The sequence below is a fragment of the Colossoma macropomum genome, unplaced genomic scaffold, assembly GCF_904425465.1.
Source record: "Colossoma macropomum unplaced genomic scaffold, Colossoma_macropomum, whole genome shotgun sequence".
In the NCBI taxonomy this organism is placed as follows: Eukaryota; Metazoa; Chordata; class Actinopteri; order Characiformes; family Serrasalmidae; genus Colossoma; species Colossoma macropomum.
The window spans coordinates 11,526,369-11,547,766 of NW_023494805.1; the positions used below are offsets into that span (position 1 = coordinate 11,526,369).

The window sequence follows — 21,398 nt, forward strand, 5'->3', positions numbered from 1 at the left end:
CACATTTGATGTTCTACTTAATTGTTTTTTTTTGTAAATATGCACTCATTTCAAATATGATACCTGCATCTTTTTTTCCAAAATAGAGCATGTTTACTACTGTGTTACATACTTTCCTTTAAACAGCACTTAAACATTCGGAGACTGAAGACACAAAATGATCCAGTTTTAAAAGTGGATTCTTGTCTTTCTTCAGTTACAGATGTATAAATATTGTGAGCTCGAGTCCAGAGAAGCTACTGGACATTTCTGGACGTTGTTGACATGTGGATTCCACTGTGCATCATACAGTCTTAACTTACATTAGCAGATGCAGTGACAAACAGTGTTTATGACAACGATTTGTCAAAGTATTCCTGAGGCCATGTGTTGATATCCATCACAGAAGCATGAGGATTTTTAATGCAGTGTCGTCTGAGAGGTCAAAGGTCACAGGTATTCAGGTGAGGTTTTTGGCAGACGGTTAAGTTGATAAGCTAAAATGCGAAATATCTTGTCTTTGTGCTGTTACTGTTTAAATACAGGTCAAAGTGAATTTACAAATCACTGCTCTCTGTTTTTATTTGCATTTTATTTACTGTCCCAACATTTTTGGAACTGGGTTTGTAAACTGGCCTGTTATCAGTGGATGTTATCAGTGGTGAAATACTGTAGCACGATGTTGCAGATTATTGTGTATCTCTTTCGTGCTCTTCTTCCTCTCTCTGCTCTTCCTGTTGCAGCTCCAGCAGCTCACTGAGGACCTCCAGCATTTCATCATAGATCTGCTGCAACCTACACACAAACACACACAAACACACATTCAGTCATAATGTTCATGTTGGAGCTCCTTAACGTCACACTTCAACATGGCAGGTTGAGATTCATTAAAAAGACACATTACATTGTAAAGCTACATGATAACTTAAAACTATTTACTTGTGAAAAGATAAATTAATCAAGACAAGATGGTTTTATGGAGGAGTGTAAAACACAGACCTCAGATCTGAATGGAAAGGCATCTAGAATGAAGGATAACTCAGTAAACAGAGATTTCTCTATTAGCCCTATAATGCCTAAAGCAGAAAGCAGCATTTTCTGTCTCCAATTTACTCTTCTCCTTTAATAACGTCATTTCTCAGTACTGCTTTTAGATGTAACAACAATATCTAACAAAGCTGAAAATTTATAGATGTTTAATTTGTAAGATATGCTACCTTTTTGAAACAAGCAAATGTATTTTATCAGAATTTGTGAGTGTGGTGGGAGCTTACACATCTGGGTGCATTCTATCTATTTCTGTATTGTTTATGGCTCAGTTACACTGTTTTATATCAGCATTATTTTGCACAATAACTGACTACTTTGCCATCTTTTGTTGTAACAAATTAAATCAAATATCACATCAAACCTAAAAATGTATTTTTTCGTTACACTCTACTACAAAATGAAGAGCAAATAGGCGCTGTGTGTGTGTATGTTGCTCACTTGTCCAGGGTGGCATCCTGGTGTCGCAGCGTGGTCAGATATATCTGTATGAATGTCAAGCTGCTGCTCCTATCCTTCGTTACAACGTGGTCCGAGTCACAGAGAGACATTCTGAGCTGCTGGATGATTTGGGGGAAATTCTTATCAGTCTTTACGTTGGTATCGGACCATTTCTTCAGTTTAGACACCTAAATGTAAATAATGTCAAACAAAACACTTCAGTAAATACATTTTCAAAGCAGTTTTCTCCTCAATTTTATCATGTCTGATTCCACCCGCTAGGTAGTTCTTCCCTTATCAAACAATGTTACCGAGCTGGGAGAGTGAAGGCTAGCACCTGATTTCTTCTGAGACACGTGAAACACCACTGCCTCATTTCAAAGTGCTTTGTCATTAAAAAAGCTTCTTATTCCTTTACAGGTGTTTCCCACTCAGTTTTCTGTAGAGCTCTACTTTCACTCCCCTGACTCAACCTGCACTCACCTGACTCCCAATCAGCTGCTTCATTGTTTTTTTCTCCTTCTTTCTTTTCCGCGCTGCCTCCCGCTCCTGCAGAGACCCCTCCTCACGGGCTTTAGTCATGCGCTGTTTCACATTAGGAAGAAGAAAATATACACATTAACTTCAATTATGGACTGAGGGTTAATGTTAGAATTAGCATTAAATTTACTAGCGACGTTAATTAAAGCAACTGAGTTTAGGCTTAATAAAGGGCAGATTAACGTTCATTTCAATGTTAGGGTTATTTATCATATTTAGGGTCAGGCTTAATGTTAGTGGTAATATCATTCCCCTCTACATGGCAGACTGTGGTTTGATATCTTGCTTGGGCAAACACACCACACTATACCAGTAGGAGTCCTTGGGCAAGACTCCTAAAGCTACATTTGCCTTCCTCTGTAACATCATTCAACTCTAGCTCTGGATAAGAGCATCTGCCAAACACTTAAATGTAAATGTAAAGATAGATTTACCTCAACCTCCATGATGACCAAACCCACGAACATGTTGAAGAAGATGAAGTGGCCTATCAGTATGAAGACGACGGGGAAGAGCCGACTGTAGGTCACTCCTGAACTATCTACTTTCTTCAACAGATCCACCCAGCCGTCCAGCTAAAATAGAACAACAAAAAACGACATGCAGTCAATTATCATGTTTGCTATTGCGAAAACTTTGTCGCAGGAAACAGAAAGCAGGGATGGAAATTTATAGGGTGATTAGATTGTAAGGAGGAGGGGTTTCATTCTAGAAAATGTGAATGGGGTGAACATTCTAGAACAGAGTGAATGAGTGAATGGAGAGGTCATTCTAGAACAGTGTAAGGGGGGTGTTGCTGCTGATTGTTGATGTTTGTTTTCATATGTTTGTGTTTATTGAGGATTGTTTATATCAAATGTAAACAGTTGTTTTTACAAGCTTTAGATGTTTATATTTTCTACATATACATTATGTGTGATTGCAGATGCTTGTGTCCAACTCACTGTTACTAAGCCAAAGATGGTGAGCAGAGCGGACCCCAAATCCCCCCAGTGCTCGAGGTCCCCTGAAGCCTGCTCTCCGAAATAGAGAACTCCAGCAACAGCAAAGATGAACATGATGAAGAACACCAAACTCATCACATACACAGCTCTCTTCATGGCTTTAGCCAGCATCACAACCAGAGCCTGCAAAATAGCACGAAACAGACGAAAACAGTTATAAAAACAAAATCTTCTCATATGTTCATATTTAAACATCACACGTGAGCTAAATTTTTATTTAAAGGCATCTTTAGAATTTTCTTTCATAGGTTTTCACTTTAGAACAATTCTAAGAACAGGTGCTATTCTTGAATAAACTGGTTCTTAAATATTTTCCTAATCTTGCAGAACCTTCATACTTGTTTTACACAGAAAGAGTTGATACGGTAAACCTGAAACTAATTATTCTAAATATTATCACTGTTAAAAGTACACACTGGATATCAATGGGCTACATGAAAAATGACCTAATAATCTATTTAAGAGAATAACACTTAATTAACACCTTACCTGAAGTGAGGGGAAGAAGGAGATGGTCTTCAGGACCCGGAGGGCGCGGAAAGGCCTGAAGTTCTGCTGGGAGAAGAATGAAATGGCTCCCTCAGCGAACACTGCCACCAGAGACAGCAGCAGCAACGCAGAGCTGAAGACATTAAGGCCACTTCTCCAAAATCCACGTGGCTCAACATAGAACTTCACACAGAACTCCAACACATAGAGGATCAGAAAAACCCCCTCAGCCACCTGCAGGACGGATTAACTACATTAATCACACCTCAGACGAGTCTCTGATGAACTCTCTCTCTCAGTCTGTCTCTCTCCTCCTCTCTCTCTCTCTCTCTCTCTCTCTCTCTCTCTCTCTCTCTTATATGAAATTGTGAAATCAGACTAACTCTAATTTTACAGTGTACTGACCCGAAACAGCCCTGCGTTACTGTAGTCCTCCTCCAGGGCGATGACGACTGCGTTGATGACAATAATTAGCACAAGGAACGCGTTAAATAAAAAGTGCTGACTGATGGACGAAATGAACGAGTGAAAGCGCACATCTCTCCTCCTGCACACAAGCAACAAACACAAAAGAACAACTGTTACTTTTCTTCAACTCAAATATTATTTACACTTGCACCACCATTCATGCAGAAATATAAACGTTTTTCACACTGATGCTGAAATAAATTAGCTGATCATATTAAAGCACTAATTTTAACTTTTCATACTAAAGCAGAAATATAAAGGCTTTCTGATATTGATGAAGAACTTTGTTTTACACTCTGGAGCTGGGGGTCGGGTCCTCCACTGAAAATCTCCTGCCGTTGTCCATGATTCTGTGGTCAAACAACTCTCACACTGAAAACTGCAGCACAAAAGTCCAAAAACACACACACACACACCACAGTATCACCCTTTAGTACACATCGTCATGACAACCAAGGACAGATTCGTTATGACGTCATCGCCACGACACGTTTGGTCATTATCGTCAGCGAAATCGCTTTTACACTTCAGTAATTAACGTTATCGTATCGGTTATCTTACATGACAAAATGGTCTTTAGTTCTGAGTTTGTCTGCCAGATGTTGTCGCATTAACTGCACAGCACAAAGAAGCCATTTTGACTGGTGTGATTAGCTGAGACAGTTTCTCACACAGCAACCCGAACATTTGGCAGGAGACTCACAACAACTCAGCTAAGTTAAAAGAATGTGGCTTATTTTCTAGGAAAAGATCATTAAAAGTGGAAAAGTGGAAATATAAAACCTTCTCGGCCTTATTTAGAAATGAACGAAGGCCGTATAAAACACTATTCTGACTTCGAAAAATCCCCGAGCAGCTAAAACTGTGCTTTTACTGCATCTTACCACATTTAAGACGACTAATCTTGTTATTTTTCCATTTTGTCTCTCATTCATAAATGAATAAATCACATTAAAAGTAGAAATCAATAAAAACACTTACCTTTTCGTGAACGACGCTGTTCTCTAAGCTTACTTCTCGTTTTTCCTCCGCCGACAAATATATACGGTCAGAGTGTCTGGTGGTGACGTCATAATGGAGGGCGGTGCTAATTTGCATAATGCAGTGCGTTATTCTGTAGTCCTCGTTATGCCCATATTAGGAATTCCGGGTCTGAGCCCCATTTCTCTATGGCCAGAATGAACAGGGTTTTCGAAAAATCACCTGTATCGCACCTTGTGTTAAATAAAAATGTTCAGAACCAGATACGTTTTGTCCTGTGTATATTTTCCTCCCGAATACCACTGGATCCTCTGAATTACGAGGTCGTTAAAGAGCTATACCCGTTAATAAAACCTCTGGGAGGGATAATTTGATAGGCTAAAACTCCTTGTTAAAAATACTACCCGTGTTAAAACTACGAGGCTGAATTTAGCTTCTTTTTCGCAGCTTCTGTTTGAATGTTCCCGTTCCACCTTAAATAGTCCGGCAGCTGTGACTAGCTATCACAAACATTAGCAAACAAGACAAAATACTGACCTGTTAGTTCGGTGAAACAGCAAAAATAAGTTAAAATAAAAAAAAAGTATGTCAACCCTCCATGAAGCTGAAGTCAGCTTCTTTTTCTCTGGCTGCTTGTTCGAATTTTCCCGTTCCACCTTAAATGGTGCAGCTGTCACGTTCTGAAAAAGTCGAACAACAAGCTGGCGAATGTCCTGAGAAAATGTCCTCAGAAAAATGTTACCAGCATTAAAATAATAATTAGGGTATTCTGAGAGCGGAAATCAGTTTATCAGGGGGTCAGCAGTGATTTTAAGCTGAGTCAGTACTGGATTAGCCTGAGTGCAGGTACGTTTATACATTTTTTTAAATCAAGCTAAAAGGAAAGATCGATCGTGTTTCAGTGAGCATCAGATGAAGAACAGAGAACTGCAGGGAAATCTGCTGATTTTGTTCTGACTTCTTTTCATCTGCCCTCAGTCTGTAAATGGAAAATGTTAATGTACACTGCCAAAACCCGCTTAAGGAGGCTGCCAGTCAAATGACGTGAATTCAGTGCGCAGTAGCTTTAGCTCACATGTAGCAATATTCATATTTCAACTCTTTAACAACCTCGTAATTCAGAGGATCCAGTGGTTTTCGGGAGAAGAAAGTTCACAGGACAAAACGTATCAGGTTCTGATGGAGCTCAGACCCGGAGTTCCTAATATGGGCCTAAGAGCATGACTACACAATGATGTCACGACTACAGTGGACTGTAGCAGAGCAGGAAGAGCAAATTTATCTTTTACGCTGTTACTCAGATACTTCAGAGAAACGACTGCAGGAACGGTCAAAGCAAAATACCCTTCTGTGCTCACAGTTTCATTTCAAGATATAAAATATGGGGCATCCAAAGAAAAGGCTTTGTTACTTTTTATTAAAACAATAATTGTCTTTTCGGGTAGTAGAAATATTCAGTGTTAGTCACTTCTGATCAGGATCAGACGTTTTCCCCACGTGTTACACTTTTGACATAATTATTTTCATCCACTGTTCATTAATTAATTAATGCAGTCAATTATTTGTGCTTTTGTCAATATGCATGAACAGTAACTGTAGGTCAGAATGCAGAGGTAGAATTTAAAATGCACACTATAGTAACTAAACTACAATAAAGGAACTATAATAAATATGTAGATTTATGTGATTCACAGCTGAAATGATTATAATGTGTTTTAATTTAAAGTGTGCAGTATTTTGAGGAATTTATAATAAATGCTTGTAAACAGCATCACAGATGTTATATTCACAAAGCATTAGATGCAGGTCAATGAGCATTAGCAGTTTAATGTACAAGCATACAGCTTACATGTATAAGAGTAAACAGCTTAAAAGTTCAAGTACAGTGAGCTCCAGTAAAAGTGTAATGTGTATACAGTCCCATGAGGTAGTGGAGCTCAGTGTGAAGCTATGCTGAGTACTGGGAGGATCAGGGTTTAGATCAGGAAGGCTCTGTAGTGTGTGTTCATGTTCAGGTTGGTGTTGCCGATGTGACCATTTTAACAGCTCATGGCCTAAAACTGTTCTTGAATCTGGGGGGCTTTAGGATGTTCTGGTACCTCTTTCTGAAGGACAGAGGCTGGAACAGGGAGTGGCTGGGGCGTGTGGGGTTAGAGAGATGTTGATGGCTTTCATCAGACATGTCTTGTTGTAGATGTCCTGTATGGGTGGGAGGGCAGCTGCTGTGATGTGCTGGACAGTTTTTACCACCCTCTGCCTTACATTCAGCAGCAGTGACGCTGCCATACCAGACCATGATGCAGCTGGTCAGTCGTGCTCTTCACAGTGGAACTGTAGAAGTTGCAGAGCAGCTGTTGTGGCAGCTTGACTCTCCTCAGCCTTCGGAGGAAATGGAGGGATTATTGGGCCTTTTTGACATTGTGTGATGTGTTGAGTGACCAGGTGAGATCCACGGCTATGTGGACACAGAGGAACTTGAAGCTGCTCACGTTTTCCACCATCATCCCTTCGATGCACAGTGGTGCAAACACTCTGCTCCCCCTTCTGAAGTCAACAATCAACTCCTAGGTTTTGCTGATTCAGCTGCACAATGAGTGACTTTAAGTGATTTAACTGGGTTTGATCACAATTTTCACAGCAGTTTGTAACTGATTGCAGACAGACTTTACTGCACTCCATTTAACACACCATAAATCTATAACATGAAAAATACTGAGTCACCACACTGTGATAAATAGAGAAAAGGAAAAAGGAGGAACTACATAAAAAGCACTTGAGAGCACCAAAGAAATCAGATTTACAGCATTAAGATGGCTGCTGCCCCCTTGTGGTGCCCCTAATCAAATGTTTATTAAGAAGATCTTATGCCTGAAGAGCACTCTTCTTTTTTAAAGCTTTCATTAGGATCAGCAGTGCTGGGCAGCAGTGTGTGAACAAGGTCTGATAATCATATTAAAATAATTATAGTAATCAGGGCTGTAGTCGGGATCAGAGGTCTATTTTGCAGAAATGTGACCCACTTCACGCACTTTTTTTTCTGATTTGGTTCTAAGGGACTTAGTTTGAACTATTTTGATCATAGTTTACAGAGCTGAAGAAGATTAAGAGGGATTTTTGCTGTGTGTTCCTGTTATTTTTCTGTGGATACTACACCTGCCTGCACCTTTGCCATCTAGTGACTGTTGGTGCCGTCTCTTGAAGCCCTACTTTAGCCTTATTGCGCTGGTTGGAGTTTCGGCTCATACAAGAAGAGTGGTTTAGCAGTGGCCAGCAGTGACTGAGGTGTTGTTTATCGTCTGGAGAGCTATGAGCTACCAGTTGACGTGAGTTCGCTGGATAAACTGGCAAAATGAGAGCATTGTTGCTAATATGTGCATTTTTCTGCATGTTGGAACTGAGCTGCAGGCCAGGCAGTGCATAGGACATTAATGTTGGTCATTTTACACATTTTTCTTTATATCTTCCATTGAAATGCACTGATATTGTTACTTACCTCGGACTGAACAAACTGCAGTTTTAAAGGAATCAGTGACAATGTTTTCTTATGTCTACCTCCTTATCATTCAGGATCACTTTGTTGCATCTGGTGATTCAGGACTGGATTTTAAATTTGAAGGGAATTACGAACATGCTGTTTCATTGAAAAACTTTAAGTAGCGATGTTTAATAATGTTGTTGCTTTTGATGGCTGGCAATGTCAGTCCAAATCCTGGCCCAGACCTAAATTGCCTGTTGACGCCTCTGGAGTTTTCTAATAGGACAGGTCTTGGTTTTGTACATTTGAATGTCCGTAGACAACCAAAGCAGACACCTTGGTTTTGTCTGAGACCTGGCTGAAAAAGTCCAATTCAGATAATGATATTTCAGTCTATGGGTATAATGTATTTTGTGCAGATCAAAAAAGCAAGGGAGGTGGCATAGCAATTTACGTAAAGTCAAAATTTCATGCAGCTGTTATAAAATCACTGTCTATTCCCAAACAATTCAAGTTTTTAGCTGTTCATTTACAATTTGGAAAGGATTGCCATTTGAACCATGTTGGTTGTTATAGACCACCCTTGGCTGGTAAGGAGGCTTTATCTTCACTTTCATCTGTTTTAGCTGATTTGCCTCCTAAAGAGCTCATTTTGATGTGGGATCTAAATTGAGACTGAATGAGACCAGTTTCAAATGAATTCAAAACATTCTGTGATTCAGCAAACTTAACACAAACTGTCAATGCTCCCACACGGCCAAACTTAAAAACCCCAAGTAAATCTACTATTGATCTTATTTTAACTAATGAGCCTCATAAATATACACACATATGAATTTTTCCAGATGATGTCAGTGACCATTGTGCGGTAGTAGCTATCAGAAATTGTGAAGTGCCAGAATCAAAACCTCGGATTATTAGAAAGAGAAGTCTTAAGAATTTTGATACCCAGGGGTTTTTGCATGATGTTTTTGCATGTGACTGGAAAAAAACTATTTTTAATTCCTGATGTGCAAACTGCATGAACTTATTTTCAAAATACGTTTGTCCAGGTTGTGAACAAGCATGCTCCCAATTGGAAATTTCGAGTGAAGGGACGGGACAATCTTTGGTTTTCAGATGAATCATCTGAACTTATCCATGAAAGAAATCTGTCTTGGGAAAAAGGAAGAAAGCAGATTGGTTGGTTTTTCAGTCCTTGAGAACCTTAATATGAGCAAATCTGCAGGGCCTGATGAGCTTGAGCCCTTATTTCTGAAACTTGCTGCAGATATTACTGTTGACCCACTTACTTACATTTTAAATTTGTCATTGGAACAGAATATTGTACCTGAGGCCTGGAAATCTGCTTTAGTTCTGCCATTGTTGAAAGGTGGTGACCCATCTAAATTAGATAATTATCACCCAGTCTCTGTCGGTATTGGCTAAAATTCTGGAATCTCAGGTCGGTGATCAGTTAAAGCAGTTTGTAAACAGTAATAATATTTTGTCTGTCTAGCAGTCTGGTTTTTGGAAAAAAACATAGCACTGTAACATCTACCACTAGAGTACTTAATGACATAATTAATGCTCTTGATAATAGAAAATCATGTGCCGCACTAATCATAGATTCATCAAAAGCTTTTGACACTGTTAACCACGACATCTTATTGTCCCGATTGGTTAGTATTGGGTTGTCTGATAAGGTTATAGGCTGGTTTAGAAATGATTTAAGTAACAGATGTCAGCGTGTACTTTTGGATGTTTTTTTGTCTGAGAAGCTTGCTGTTAGAACTGGGGTGCCACAGGGTTCCATTTTGGGGCCCTTGTTGTTCACAATGTACATTAATGACCTCTGCAATAATGTTTTAAATGCTGATATGCATTTTTATGCAGATGATACTATTATCTATTGTTCTGCTTCATCACCAGCAGAGGCTCTTTCAAATTTACAGGAAGCATTTGTGACTGTTCAGCACAATCTTAGCTCTCTACGACTTGTTCTTAATGATCAAAAAACAAAATATATGTTATTTTCTAAAAAACTTGGCACAGAGATCATTTTTGCCACAAATTTATACACTGTTGGGCAGACCAATAGAACTAGTTTCATCTTATAAAAATTTGGGTTTTATATTAGATCATAACCTGTCTTTTAAATTGCATGTGGAACAATTGATAAAGAAGTTAAAATTGAAGTTGGGATTTTATTTTAGGAGCAGTTTTTACTCCACAGTAAAAAACTTGTCGAAGTTACCTTTTTACCTATTCTAGATTATGGTGATATTTTTTTACAGGTATACTTCAAAGACAACACTGTACTCCCTGGATTCTGTTTATCATTCAGCGTTAAGATTTATAACAGGCGCTAGATATTCAACCCATCGCTGGGAACTTTATGAAATGGTTGGATGGCCTTCACTTTCAGTGCGAAGACATTCGTTGGATATTTTTTGTCTATAAAGCAATAATTGGTCTGCTTCCTTCATATTTGTCTGCTTTCATATCAACAAATAAGTCTCAGTACAATTTACGTTCTAGTAGTTATATTCAGCTGGATGTTCCGATAGTACGGTCTGAATACGGCAAGGCAGCTTTTAGTTACAGTGCTTCATCTGCATGGAATGATCTGCAAAAACATTTGAAATTGGAGCAGTTTATTTCCTTGAGTGCATTTAAGATGATTGTTAAAGCGCTGTATCGTTCTGTTTGTTCTTGTTTTTAATTTGGTTGTGACCCTGATTTGATTCTGTTGGTGGTGGTCGTGTTGTTTCATTGTTGTTTTGTTGCTGCCTTCGTGGCCAGGGCTCACTTGTAAAAGAGATTTTAAATCTCAATGTGAGTAAATAAAGGTTAAATAAAATAAAAAATAAATTTAAAAAATCGATTGACGAGTTGTTGCTTTTCAATCGATTCAAAGGTGTTTTTGTAAATTGAGAGAGACTCGATTCAGTGATTCAAGCTTCTTTAAGAACTACTGTAATGCACTAAAAGTATTCTTAAAAGACTTTCTCTAATGTTTCTCGGACAAAACCTGAATCAGTCACATTACTTCAGTAATGTTTATTGCAGCAACGAATATCTAAAATGAACATGCTGTAAAAAGGTTAAAGTAGTGTGAAGTGCTTTTTAAAAAAAAAAACAGGACCCTATTTCAGATACCATATTTTTAAACAGGACTTTTATTAATATATATCCACTCTCTCACAGTAATTTTATATAGATTTATGTACAAACACAGACATGTACAGATATAGGAACTCAAAGTAAACACTCAAAGCTTAAACATCTAAGTGTATAATAAGAAGGTACGACACAATACAGGTAATACAATAAATCAGTAAAAATGTAGGTAACAGTGGAAACAATGTCCATTTAGTGTAAAGCTAAATTATATCTGTGAGTTTAGTATGTTCAGGATGATGAGGTATAAACCTACACACAGTTGAAGAAAATAATCTGGAAAATCTGTCAGTTTTGTTTTTACAGTAGAAAATAAGTCTTTAAAAGGGGCATTTTGTCCCACTCTCAGTGCAATACGACACCCCCTTACATGGAGTAAGAGGCCTCACGACAAAGTTTTACGGAATGTATAATTCATATGTCAAAACATTTCTAGTCTTTGCATCAGAAACTGTTATTAATCAAAGTACAGCATAAAACCGAGGCCTCTATTAATTCCATGAAGTGACTGTATGTACAAAAATAATGTAGATATAAAATCACTAAACAACATGAAAGCATAAAAATATGTAACTCATATGAAAGTATTTATACTGTTATTCATTAAAATATTTATATATTGTTTGTTTTATTGATTTGTGTGCGCATCCTTTTGTTTTCATTACTATTGTATTTTTAAAACATAGCTGCTCCACTATATACCACAATATTAGACTCACTTTGTCTATAATGCTATTTTCAAAAACTGAAAAACCCCTCAGCCCCCGCCCTCACCAAAGTCTGTGAACACCACTGATCAGCTGTCTGCATTCTCCAACTTTTACATCTTTGCTATAGTGAGATTTAAGCTTGCCAGGATGAGGTGAGGTGTGTATGCAGAGGGTGGGTGATATGATTTAGGTTTTTTTATGGTTTTAGTTGTACAGTTTTACTTTTAGTTGCCAGCCATGAATTCCGTCACACCGAACTGTGTAATAAAGAAATTTCTGACAGTTTTAATTCACTTTCTGAGTCATTTCATCATTTTTAAGGAACACAGCCATTTTAACTGTCTGCAGAGACACTGGAATTTCATCTAAAATATTAATAAAATGTTTCAAAATGTTCAAATAGGACCTCTTTCCACAGCAGCATTACATGTATGAATTTACTGTAAAACTATTATTGGAAATAAAACTAAATATCTAAAATATATTTGGATTTTTGCTTACTTCCTCACTTACTTATGCATAAAATAATATCACCATGGGTGGCTATGTGGACATCAAGATCCAGATCGTGGTAGTTTCAGAAGGATTTTTTCACATTCATATTTACACTCATGAGATTTAACATGGAAACAGCTGTGTTTTCCACGGTGGTCTACTCTGGAGTGTAGCCACATACTGGCCTCTTATATCCTGAGCCTACACATACTGATCACAGGCCTACCCAATCACATGGGAAAAGAATATTTATTAAGAGAATTACTTTAGTAAATGTGTTGGTTTTTATGTAATCACAAAAACAGTGAATTTAAAACAGGCTGTTTTTGCAGCTTAGTTTCTATATATGGACTGTAAGGACTGGGGAGTGAGGGATATGTCTTTTATTTCCATAGGTAGAAGCTTTCTGTTATTTGAACCCAAATAAAATGAATGCACAACTCAGTCAGAGTTTACTGCATGTGCTGTTTTAATGATATTTTAATAAACAAATCCAGTTCCAAAAAAATGGGATTGTATGTGGAATGCCAATAGAAACAGAAAGCAGGAATGAATAAATTCTGTTTGACCTGTATTAAATTAAAAACACCACAAAAACATCACATTTGATGTTCTACTTAATTGTTTTTTTTGTAAATATGCACTCATTTCAAATATGATACCTGCATCTTTTTTTCCAAAATAGAGCATGTTTACTACTGTGTTACATACTTTCCTTTAAACAGCACTTAAACATTCGGAGACTGAAGACACAAAATGATCCAGTTTTAAAAGTGGATTCTTGTCTTTCTTCAGTTACAGATGTATAAATATTGTGAGCTCGAGTCCAGAGAAGCTACTGGACATTTCTGGACGTTGTTGACATGTGGATTCCACTGTGCATCATACAGTCTTAACTTACATTAGCAGATGCAGTGACAAACAGTGTTTATGACAACGATTTGTCAAAGTATTCCTGAGGCCATGTGTTGATATCCATCACAGAAGCATGAGGATTTTTAATGCAGTGTCGTCTGAGAGGTCAAAGGTCACAGGTATTCAGTTGAGGTTTTTGGCAGACGGTTAAGTTGATAAGCTAAAATGCGAAATATCTTGTCTTTGTGCTGTTACTGTTTAAATACAGGTCAAAGTGAATTTACAAATCACTGCTCTCTGTTTTTATTTGTATTTTATTTACTGTCCCAACATTTTTGGAACTGGGTTTGTAAACTGGCCTGTTATCAGTGGATGTTATCAGTGGTGAAATACTGTAGCACGATGTTGCAGATTATTGTGTATCTCTTTCGTGCTCTTCTTCCTCTCTCTGCTCTTCCTGTTGCAGCTCCAGCAGCTCACTGAGGACCTCCAGCATTTCATCATAGATCTGCTGCAACCTACACACAAACACACACAAACACACATTCAGTCATAATGTTCATGTTGGAGCTCCTTAACGTCACACTTCAACATGGCAGGTTGAGATTCATTATAAAGACACATTACATTGTAAAGCTACATGATAACTTAAAACTATTTACTTGTGAAAAGATAAATTAATCAAGACAAGATGGTTTTATGGAGGAGTGTAAAACACAGACCTCAGATCTGAATGGAAAGGCATCTAGAATGAAGGATAACTCAGTAAACAGAGATTTCTCTATTAGCCCTATAATGCCTAAAGCAGAAAGCAGCATTTTCTGTCTCTAATTTACTCTTCTCCTTTAATAACGTCATTTCTCAGTACTGCTTTTAGATGTAACAACAATATCTAACAAAGCTGAAAATTTATAGATGTTTAATTTGTAAGATATGCTACCTTTTTGAAACAAGCAAATGTATTTTATCAGAATTTGTGAGTGTGGTGGGAGCTTACACATCTGGGTGCATTCTATCTATTTCTGTATTGTTTATGGCTCAGTTACACTGTTTTATATCAGCATTATTTTGCACAATAACTGACTACTTTGCCATCTTTTGTTGTAACAAATTAAATCAAATATCACATCAAACTAAAAATGTATTTTATCGTTACACTCTACTACAAATTGAAGAGCAATTAATCGCAGTGTGAGAGTGTGTGTGTGTGTGTGTGTGTGTGTTTGTGTGTGTGTGTGTATGTTGCTCACTTGTCCAGGGTGGCATCCTGGTGTCGCAGCGTGGTCAGATATATCTGTATGAATGTCAAGCTGCTGCTCCTATCCTTCGTTACAACGTGGTCCGAGTCAGAGAGAGACATTCTGAGCTGCTGGATGATTTGGGGGAAATTCTTATCAGTCTTTACGTTGGTATCGGACCATTTCTTCAGTTTAGACACCTAAATGTAAATAATGTCAAACAAAACACTTCAGTAAATACATTTTCAAAGCAGTTTTCTCCTCAATTTTATCATGTCTGATTCCACCCGCTAGGTAGTTCTTCCCTTATCAAACAATGTTACCGAGCTGGGAGAGTGAAGGCTAGCACCTGATTTCTTCTGAGACACGTGAAACACCACTGCCTCATTTCAAAGTGCTTTGTCATTAAAAAAGCTTCTTATTCCTTTACAGGTGTTTCCCACTCAGTTTTCTGTAGAGCTCTACTTTCACTCCCCTGACTCAACCTGCACTCACCTGACTCCCAATCAGCTGCTTCATTGTTTTTTTCTCCTTCTTTCTTTTCCGCGCTGCCTCCCGCTCCTGCAGAGACCCCTCCTCACGGGCTTTAGTCATGCGCTGTTTCACATTAGGAAGAAGAAAATATACACATTAACTTCAATTATGGACTGAGGGTTAATGTTAGAATTAGCATTAAATTTACTAGCGACGTTAATTAAAGCAACTGAGTTTAGGCTTAATAAAGGGCAGATTAACGTTCATTTCAATGTTAGGGTTATTTATCATATTTAGGGTCAGGCTTAATGTTAGTGGTAATATCATTCCCCTCTACATGGCAGACTGTGGTTTGATATCTTGCTTGGGCAAACACACCACACTATACCAGTAGGAGTCCTTGGGCAAGACTCCTAAAGCTACATTTGCCTTCCTCTGTAACATCATTCAACTCTAGCTCTGGATAAGAGCATCTGCCAAACACTTAAATGTAAATGTAAAGATAGATTTACCTCAACCTCCATGATGACCAAACCCACGAACATGTTGAAGAAGATGAAGTGGCCTATCAGTATGAAGACGACGGGGAAGAGCCGACTGTAGGTCACTCCTGAACTATCTACTTTCTTCAACAGGTCCACCCAGCCGTCCAGCTAAAATAGAACAACAAAAAACGACATGCAGTCAATTATCATGTTTGCTATTGCGAAAACTTTGTCGCAGGAAACAGAAAGCAGGGATGGAAATTTATAGGGTGATTAGATTGTAAGGAGGAGGGGTTTCATTCTAGAAAATGTGAATGGGGTGAACATTCTAGAACAGAGTGAATGAGGTGAATGGAGAGGTCATTCTAGAACAGTGTAAGGGGGGTGTTGCTGCTGATTGTTGATGTTTGTTTTCATATGTTTGTGTTTATTGAGGATTGTTTATATCAAATGTAAACAGTTGTTTTTACAAGCTTTAGATGTTTATATTTTCTACATATACATTATGTGTGATTGCAGATGCTTGTGTACAACTCACTGTTACTAAGCCAAAGATGGTGAGCAGAGCGGACCCCAAATCCCCCCAGTGCTCGAGGTCCCCTGAAGCCTGCTCTCCGAAATAGAGAACTCCAGCAACAGCAAAGATGAACATGATGAAGAACACCAAACTCATCACATACACAGCTCTCTTCATGGCTTTAGCCAGCATCACAACCAGAGCCTGCAAAATAGCACGAAACAGACGAAAACAGTTATAAAAACAAAATCTTCTCATATGTTCATATTTAAACATCACACGTGAGCTAAATTTTTATTTAAAGGCATCTTTAGAATTTTCTTTCATAGGTTTTCACTTTAGAACAATTCTAAGAACAGGTGCTATTCTTGAATAAACTGGTTCTTAAATATTTTCCTAATCTTGCAGAACCTTCATACTTGTTTTACACAGAAAGAGTTGATACGGTAAACCTGAAACTAATTATTCTAAATATTATCACTGTTAAAAGTACACACTGGATATCAATGGGCTACATGAAAAATGACCTAATAATCTATTTAAGAGAATAACACTTAATTAACACCTTACCTGAAGTGAGGGGAAGAAGGAGATGGTCTTCAGGACCCGGAGGGCGCGGAAAGGCCTGAAGTTCTGCTGGGAGAAGAATGAAATGGCTCCCTCAGCGAACACTGCCACCAGAGACAGCAGCAGCAACGCAGAGCTGAAGACATTAAGGCCACTTCTCCAAAATCCACGTGGCTCAACATAGAACTTCACACAGAACTCCAACACATAGAGGATCAGAAAAACCCCCTCAGCCACCTGCAGGACGGATTAACTACATTAATCACACCTCAGACGAGTCTCTGATGAACTCTCTCTCTCAGTCTGTCTCTCTCTTCCTCTCTCTCTCTCTTTCTCTCTCTCTCTCTCTCTCTTATATGAAATTGTGAAATCAGACTAACTCTAATTTTACAGTGTACTGACCCGAAACAGCCCTGCGTTACTGTAGTCCTCCTCCAGGGCGATGACGACTGCGTTGATGACAATAATTAGCACAAGGAACGCGTTAAATAAAAAGTGCTGACTGATGGACGAAATGAACGAGTGAAAGCGCACATCTCTCCTCCTGCACACAAGCAACAAACACAAAAGAACAACTGTTACTTTTCTTCAACTCAAATATTATTTACACTTGCACCACCATTCATGCAGAAATATAAACGTTTTTCACACTGATGCTGAAATAAATTAGCTGATCATATTAAAGCACTAATTTTAACTTTTCATACTAAAGCAGAAATATAAAGGTTTTCTGATATTGATGAAGAACTTTGTTTTACACTCTGGAGCTGGGGGTCGGGTCCTCCACTGAAAATCTCCTGCCGTTGTCCATGATTCTGTGGTCAAACAACTCTCACACTGAAAACTGCAGCACAAAAGTCCAAAAACACACACACACACACCACAGTATCACCCTTTAGTACACATCGTCATGACAACCAAGGACAGATTCGTTATGACGTCATCGCCACGACACGTTTGGTCATTATCGTCAGCGAAATCGCTTTTACACTTCAGTAATTAACGTTATCGTATCGGTTATCTTACATGACAAAATGGTCTTTAGTTCTGAGTTTGTCTGCCAGATGTTGTCGCATTAACCGCACAGCACAAAGAAGCCATTTTGACTGGGGTGATTAGCTGAGACAGTTTCTCACACAGCAACCCGAACATTTGGCAGGAGACTCACAACAACTCAGCTAAGTTAAAAGAATATGGCTTATTTTCTAGGAAAAGATCATTAAAAGTGGAAAAGTGGAAATATAAAACCTTCTCGGCCTTATTTAGAAATGAACGAAGGCCGTATAAAACACTATTCTGACTTCGAAAAATCCCCGAGCAGCTAAAACTGTGCTTTTACTGCATCTTACCACATTTAAGACGACTAATCTTGTTATTTTTCCATTTTGTCTCTCATTCATAAATGAATAAATCACATTAAAAGTAGAAATCAATAAAAACACTTACCTTTTCGTGAACGACGCTGTTCTCTAAGCTTACTCCTCGTTTTTCCTCCGCCGACAAATATATACGGTCAGAGTGTCTGGTGGTGACGTCATAATGGGGGGCGATGCTAATTTGCATAATACAGTGCGTTATTCTGTAGTCCTCGTTATGCCCATATTAGGAATTCCGGGTCTGAGCCCCATTTCTCTATGGCCAGAATGAACAGGGTTTTCGAAAAATCACCTGTATCGCACCTTGTGTTAAATAAAAATGTTCAGAACCAGATACGTTTTGTCCTGTGTATATTTTCCTCCCGAATACCACTGGATCCTCTGAATTACGAGGTCGTTAAAGAGCTATACCCGTTAATAAAACCTCTGGGAGGGATAATTTGATAGGCTAAAACTCCTTGTTAAAAATACTACCCGTGTTAAAACTACGAGGCTGAATTTAGCTTCTTTTTCGCAGCTTCTGTTTGAATGTTCCCGTTCCACCTTAAATAGTCCGGCAGCTGTGACTAGCTATCACAAACATTAGCAAACAAGACAAAATACTGACCTGTTAGTTCGGTGAAACAGCAAAAATAAGTTAAAATAAAAAAAAAGTATGTCAACCCTCCATGAAGCTGAAGTCAGCTTCTTTTTCTCTGGCTGCTTGTTCGAATTTTCCCGTTCCACCTTAAATGGTGCAGCTGTCACGTTCTGAAAAAGTCGAACAACAAGCTGGCGAATGTCCTGAGAAAATGTCCTCAGAAAAATGTTACCAGCATTAAAATAATAATTAGGGTATTCTGAGAGCGGAAATCAGTTTATCAGGGGGTCAGCAGTGATTTTAAGCTGAGTCAGTACTGGATTAGCCTGAGTGCAGGTACGTTTATACATTTTTTTAAATCAAGCTAAAAGGAAAGATCGATCGTGTTTCAGTGAGCATCAGATGAAGAACAGAGAACTGCAGGGAAATCTGCTGATTTTGTTCTGACTTCTTTTCATCTGCCCTCAGTCTGTAAATGGAAAATGTTAATGTACACTGCCAAAACCCGCTTAAGGAGGCTGCCAGTCAAATGACGTGAATTCAGTGCGCAGTAGCTTTAGCTCACATGTAGCAATATTCATATTTCAACTCTTTAACAACCTCGTAATTCAGAGGATCCAGTGGTTTTCGGGAGAAGAAAGTTCACAGGACAAAACGTATCAGGTTCTGATGGAGCTCAGACCCGGAGTTCCTAATATGGGCCTAAGAGCATGACTACACAATGATGTCACGACTACAGTGGACTGTAGCAGAGCAGGAAGAGCAAATTTATCTTTTACGCTGTTACTCAGATACTTCAGAGAAACGACTGCAGGAACGGTCAAAGCAAAATACCCTTCTGTGCTCACAGTTTCATTTCAAGATATAAAATATGGGGCATCCAAAGAAAAGGCTTTGTTACTTTTTATTAAAACAATAATTGTCTTTTCGGGTAGTAGAAATATTCAGTGTTAGTCACTTCTGATCAGGATCAGACGTTTTCCCCACGTGTTACACTTTTGACATAATTATTTTCATCCACTGTTCATTAATTAATTAATGCAGTCAATTATTTGTGCTTTTGTCAATATGCATGAACAGTAACTGTAGGTCAGAATGCAGAGGTAGAATTTAAAATGCACACTATAGTAACTAAACTACAATAAAGGAACTATAATAAATATGTAGATTTATGTGATTCACAGCTGAAATGATTATAATGTGTTTTAATTTAAAGTGTGCAGTATTTTGAGGAATTTATAATAAATGCTTGTAAACAGCATCACAGATGTTATATTCACAAAGCATTAGATGCAGGTCAATGAGCATTAGCAGTTTAATGTACAAGCATACAGCTTACATGTATAAGAGTAAACAGCTTAAAAGTTCAAGTACAGTGAGCTCCAGTAAAAGTGTAATGTGTATACAGTCCCATGAGGTAGTGGAGCTCAGTGTGAAGCTATGCTGAGTACTGGGAGGATCAGGGTTTAGATCAGGAAGGCTCTGTAGTGTGTGTTCATGTTCAGGTTGGTGTTGCCGATGTGACCATTTTAACAGCTCATGGCCTAAAACTGTTCTTGAATCTGGGGGGCTTTAGGATGTTCTGGTACCTCTTTCTGAAGGACAGAGGCTGGAACAGGGAGTGGCTGGGGCGTGTGGGGTTAGAGAGATGTTGATGGCTTTCATCAGACATGTCTTGTTGTAGATGTCCTGTATGGGTGGGAGGGCAGCTGCTGTGATGTGCTGGACAGTTTTTACCACCCTCTGCCTTACATTCAGCAGCAGTGACGCTGCCATACCAGACCATGATGCAGCTGGTCAGTCGTGCTCTTCACAGTGGAACTGTAGAAGTTGCAGAGCAGCTGTTGTGGCAGCTTGACTCTCCTCAGCCTTCGGAGGAAATGGAGGGATTATTGGGCCTTTTTGACATTGTGTGATGTGTTGAGTGACCAGGTGAGATCCACGGCTATGTGGACACAGAGGAACTTGAAGCTGCTCACGTTTTCCACCATCATCCCTTCGATGCACAGTGGTGCAAACACTCTGCTCCCCCTTCTGAAGTCAACAATCAACTCCTAGGTTTTGCTGATTCAGCTGCACAATGAGTGACTTTAAGTGATTTAACTGGGTTTGATCACAATTTTCACAGCAGTTTGTAACTGATTGCAGACAGACTTTACTGCACTCCATTTAACACACCATAAATCTATAACATGAAAAATACTGAGTCACCACACTGTGATAAATAGAGAAAAGGAAAAAGGAGGAACTACATAAAAAGCACTTGAGAGCAGCAAAGAAATCAGATTTACAGCATTAAGATGGCTGCTGCCCCCTTGTGGTGCCCCTAATCAAATGTTTATTAAGAAGATCTTATGCCTGAAGAGCACTCTTCTTTTTTAAAGCTTTCATTAGGATCAGCAGTGCTGGGCAGCAGTGTGTGAACAAGGTCTGATAATCATATTAAAATAATTATAGTAATCAGGGCTGTAGTCTGGATCAGAGGTCTATTTTGCAGAAATGTGACCCACTTCAC

General features: G+C 38.6%; 2 protein-coding genes across 2 annotated transcripts; both read right to left on the minus strand.

Moving 5' to 3' along the window:
• Window positions 1–668: 668 nt before the first annotated feature.
• Window positions 669–7,727, minus strand: LOC118826116 (cation channel sperm-associated protein 3-like). Its single transcript, XM_036597004.1, has 5 exons — window positions 2,952–7,727; window positions 2,442–2,582; window positions 1,951–2,052; window positions 1,468–1,655; window positions 669–774 (listed from the first exon to the last, which is right to left on the minus strand). Exons 1-5 carry the CDS (start codon window positions 3,204–3,206, stop codon window positions 669–671), a joined length of 792 nt encoding a protein of 263 aa, XP_036452897.1. The 5' UTR covers window positions 3,207–7,727.
• A 3,849-nt stretch (window positions 7,728–11,576) lies between these two features.
• LOC118826117 (cation channel sperm-associated protein 3-like) lies at window positions 11,577–17,615 on the minus strand. The gene is made up of 5 exons (XM_036597005.1): window positions 16,382–17,615; window positions 15,871–16,011; window positions 15,380–15,481; window positions 14,897–15,084; window positions 11,577–14,164 (listed from the first exon to the last, which is right to left on the minus strand). The coding sequence occupies exons 1-5, from the start codon at window positions 16,634–16,636 to the stop codon at window positions 14,059–14,061; spliced, it is 792 nt and encodes a 263-aa protein (XP_036452898.1). The 5' UTR covers window positions 16,637–17,615; the 3' UTR covers window positions 11,577–14,058.
• Between the last annotated feature and the right edge of the window lie 3,783 nt (window positions 17,616–21,398).

What these genes read in the sequence shown, in the direction of transcription:
- LOC118826117 (XM_036597005.1), bottom strand. Translation starts at nt 16,636, where the DNA reads ATGTTTAAATATGAACATATGAGAAGATTTTGTTTTTATAACTGTTTT. An exon ending in CCATCTTTGGCTTAGTAACA is followed by an intron (nt 16,012 to 16,381) that starts GTGAGTTGTACA and finishes GTTCTATTTTAG; the next exon opens with CTGGACGGCTGGGTGGACCT. An exon ending in TGGTCATCATGGAGGTTGAG is followed by an intron (nt 15,482 to 15,870) that starts GTAAATCTATCT and finishes AATGTGAAACAG; the next exon opens with CGCATGACTAAAGCCCGTGA.
- LOC118826116 (XM_036597004.1), bottom strand. Translation starts at nt 3,206, where the DNA reads ATGTTTAAATATGAACATATGAGAAGATTTTGTTTTTATAACTGTTTT. An exon ending in TGGTCATCATGGAGGTTGAG is followed by an intron (nt 2,053 to 2,441) that starts GTAAATCTATCT and finishes AATGTGAAACAG; the next exon opens with CGCATGACTAAAGCCCGTGA. An exon ending in AGCAGCTGATTGGGAGTCAG is followed by an intron (nt 1,656 to 1,950) that starts GTGAGTGCAGGT and finishes ATTTACATTTAG; the next exon opens with GTGTCTAAACTGAAGAAATG.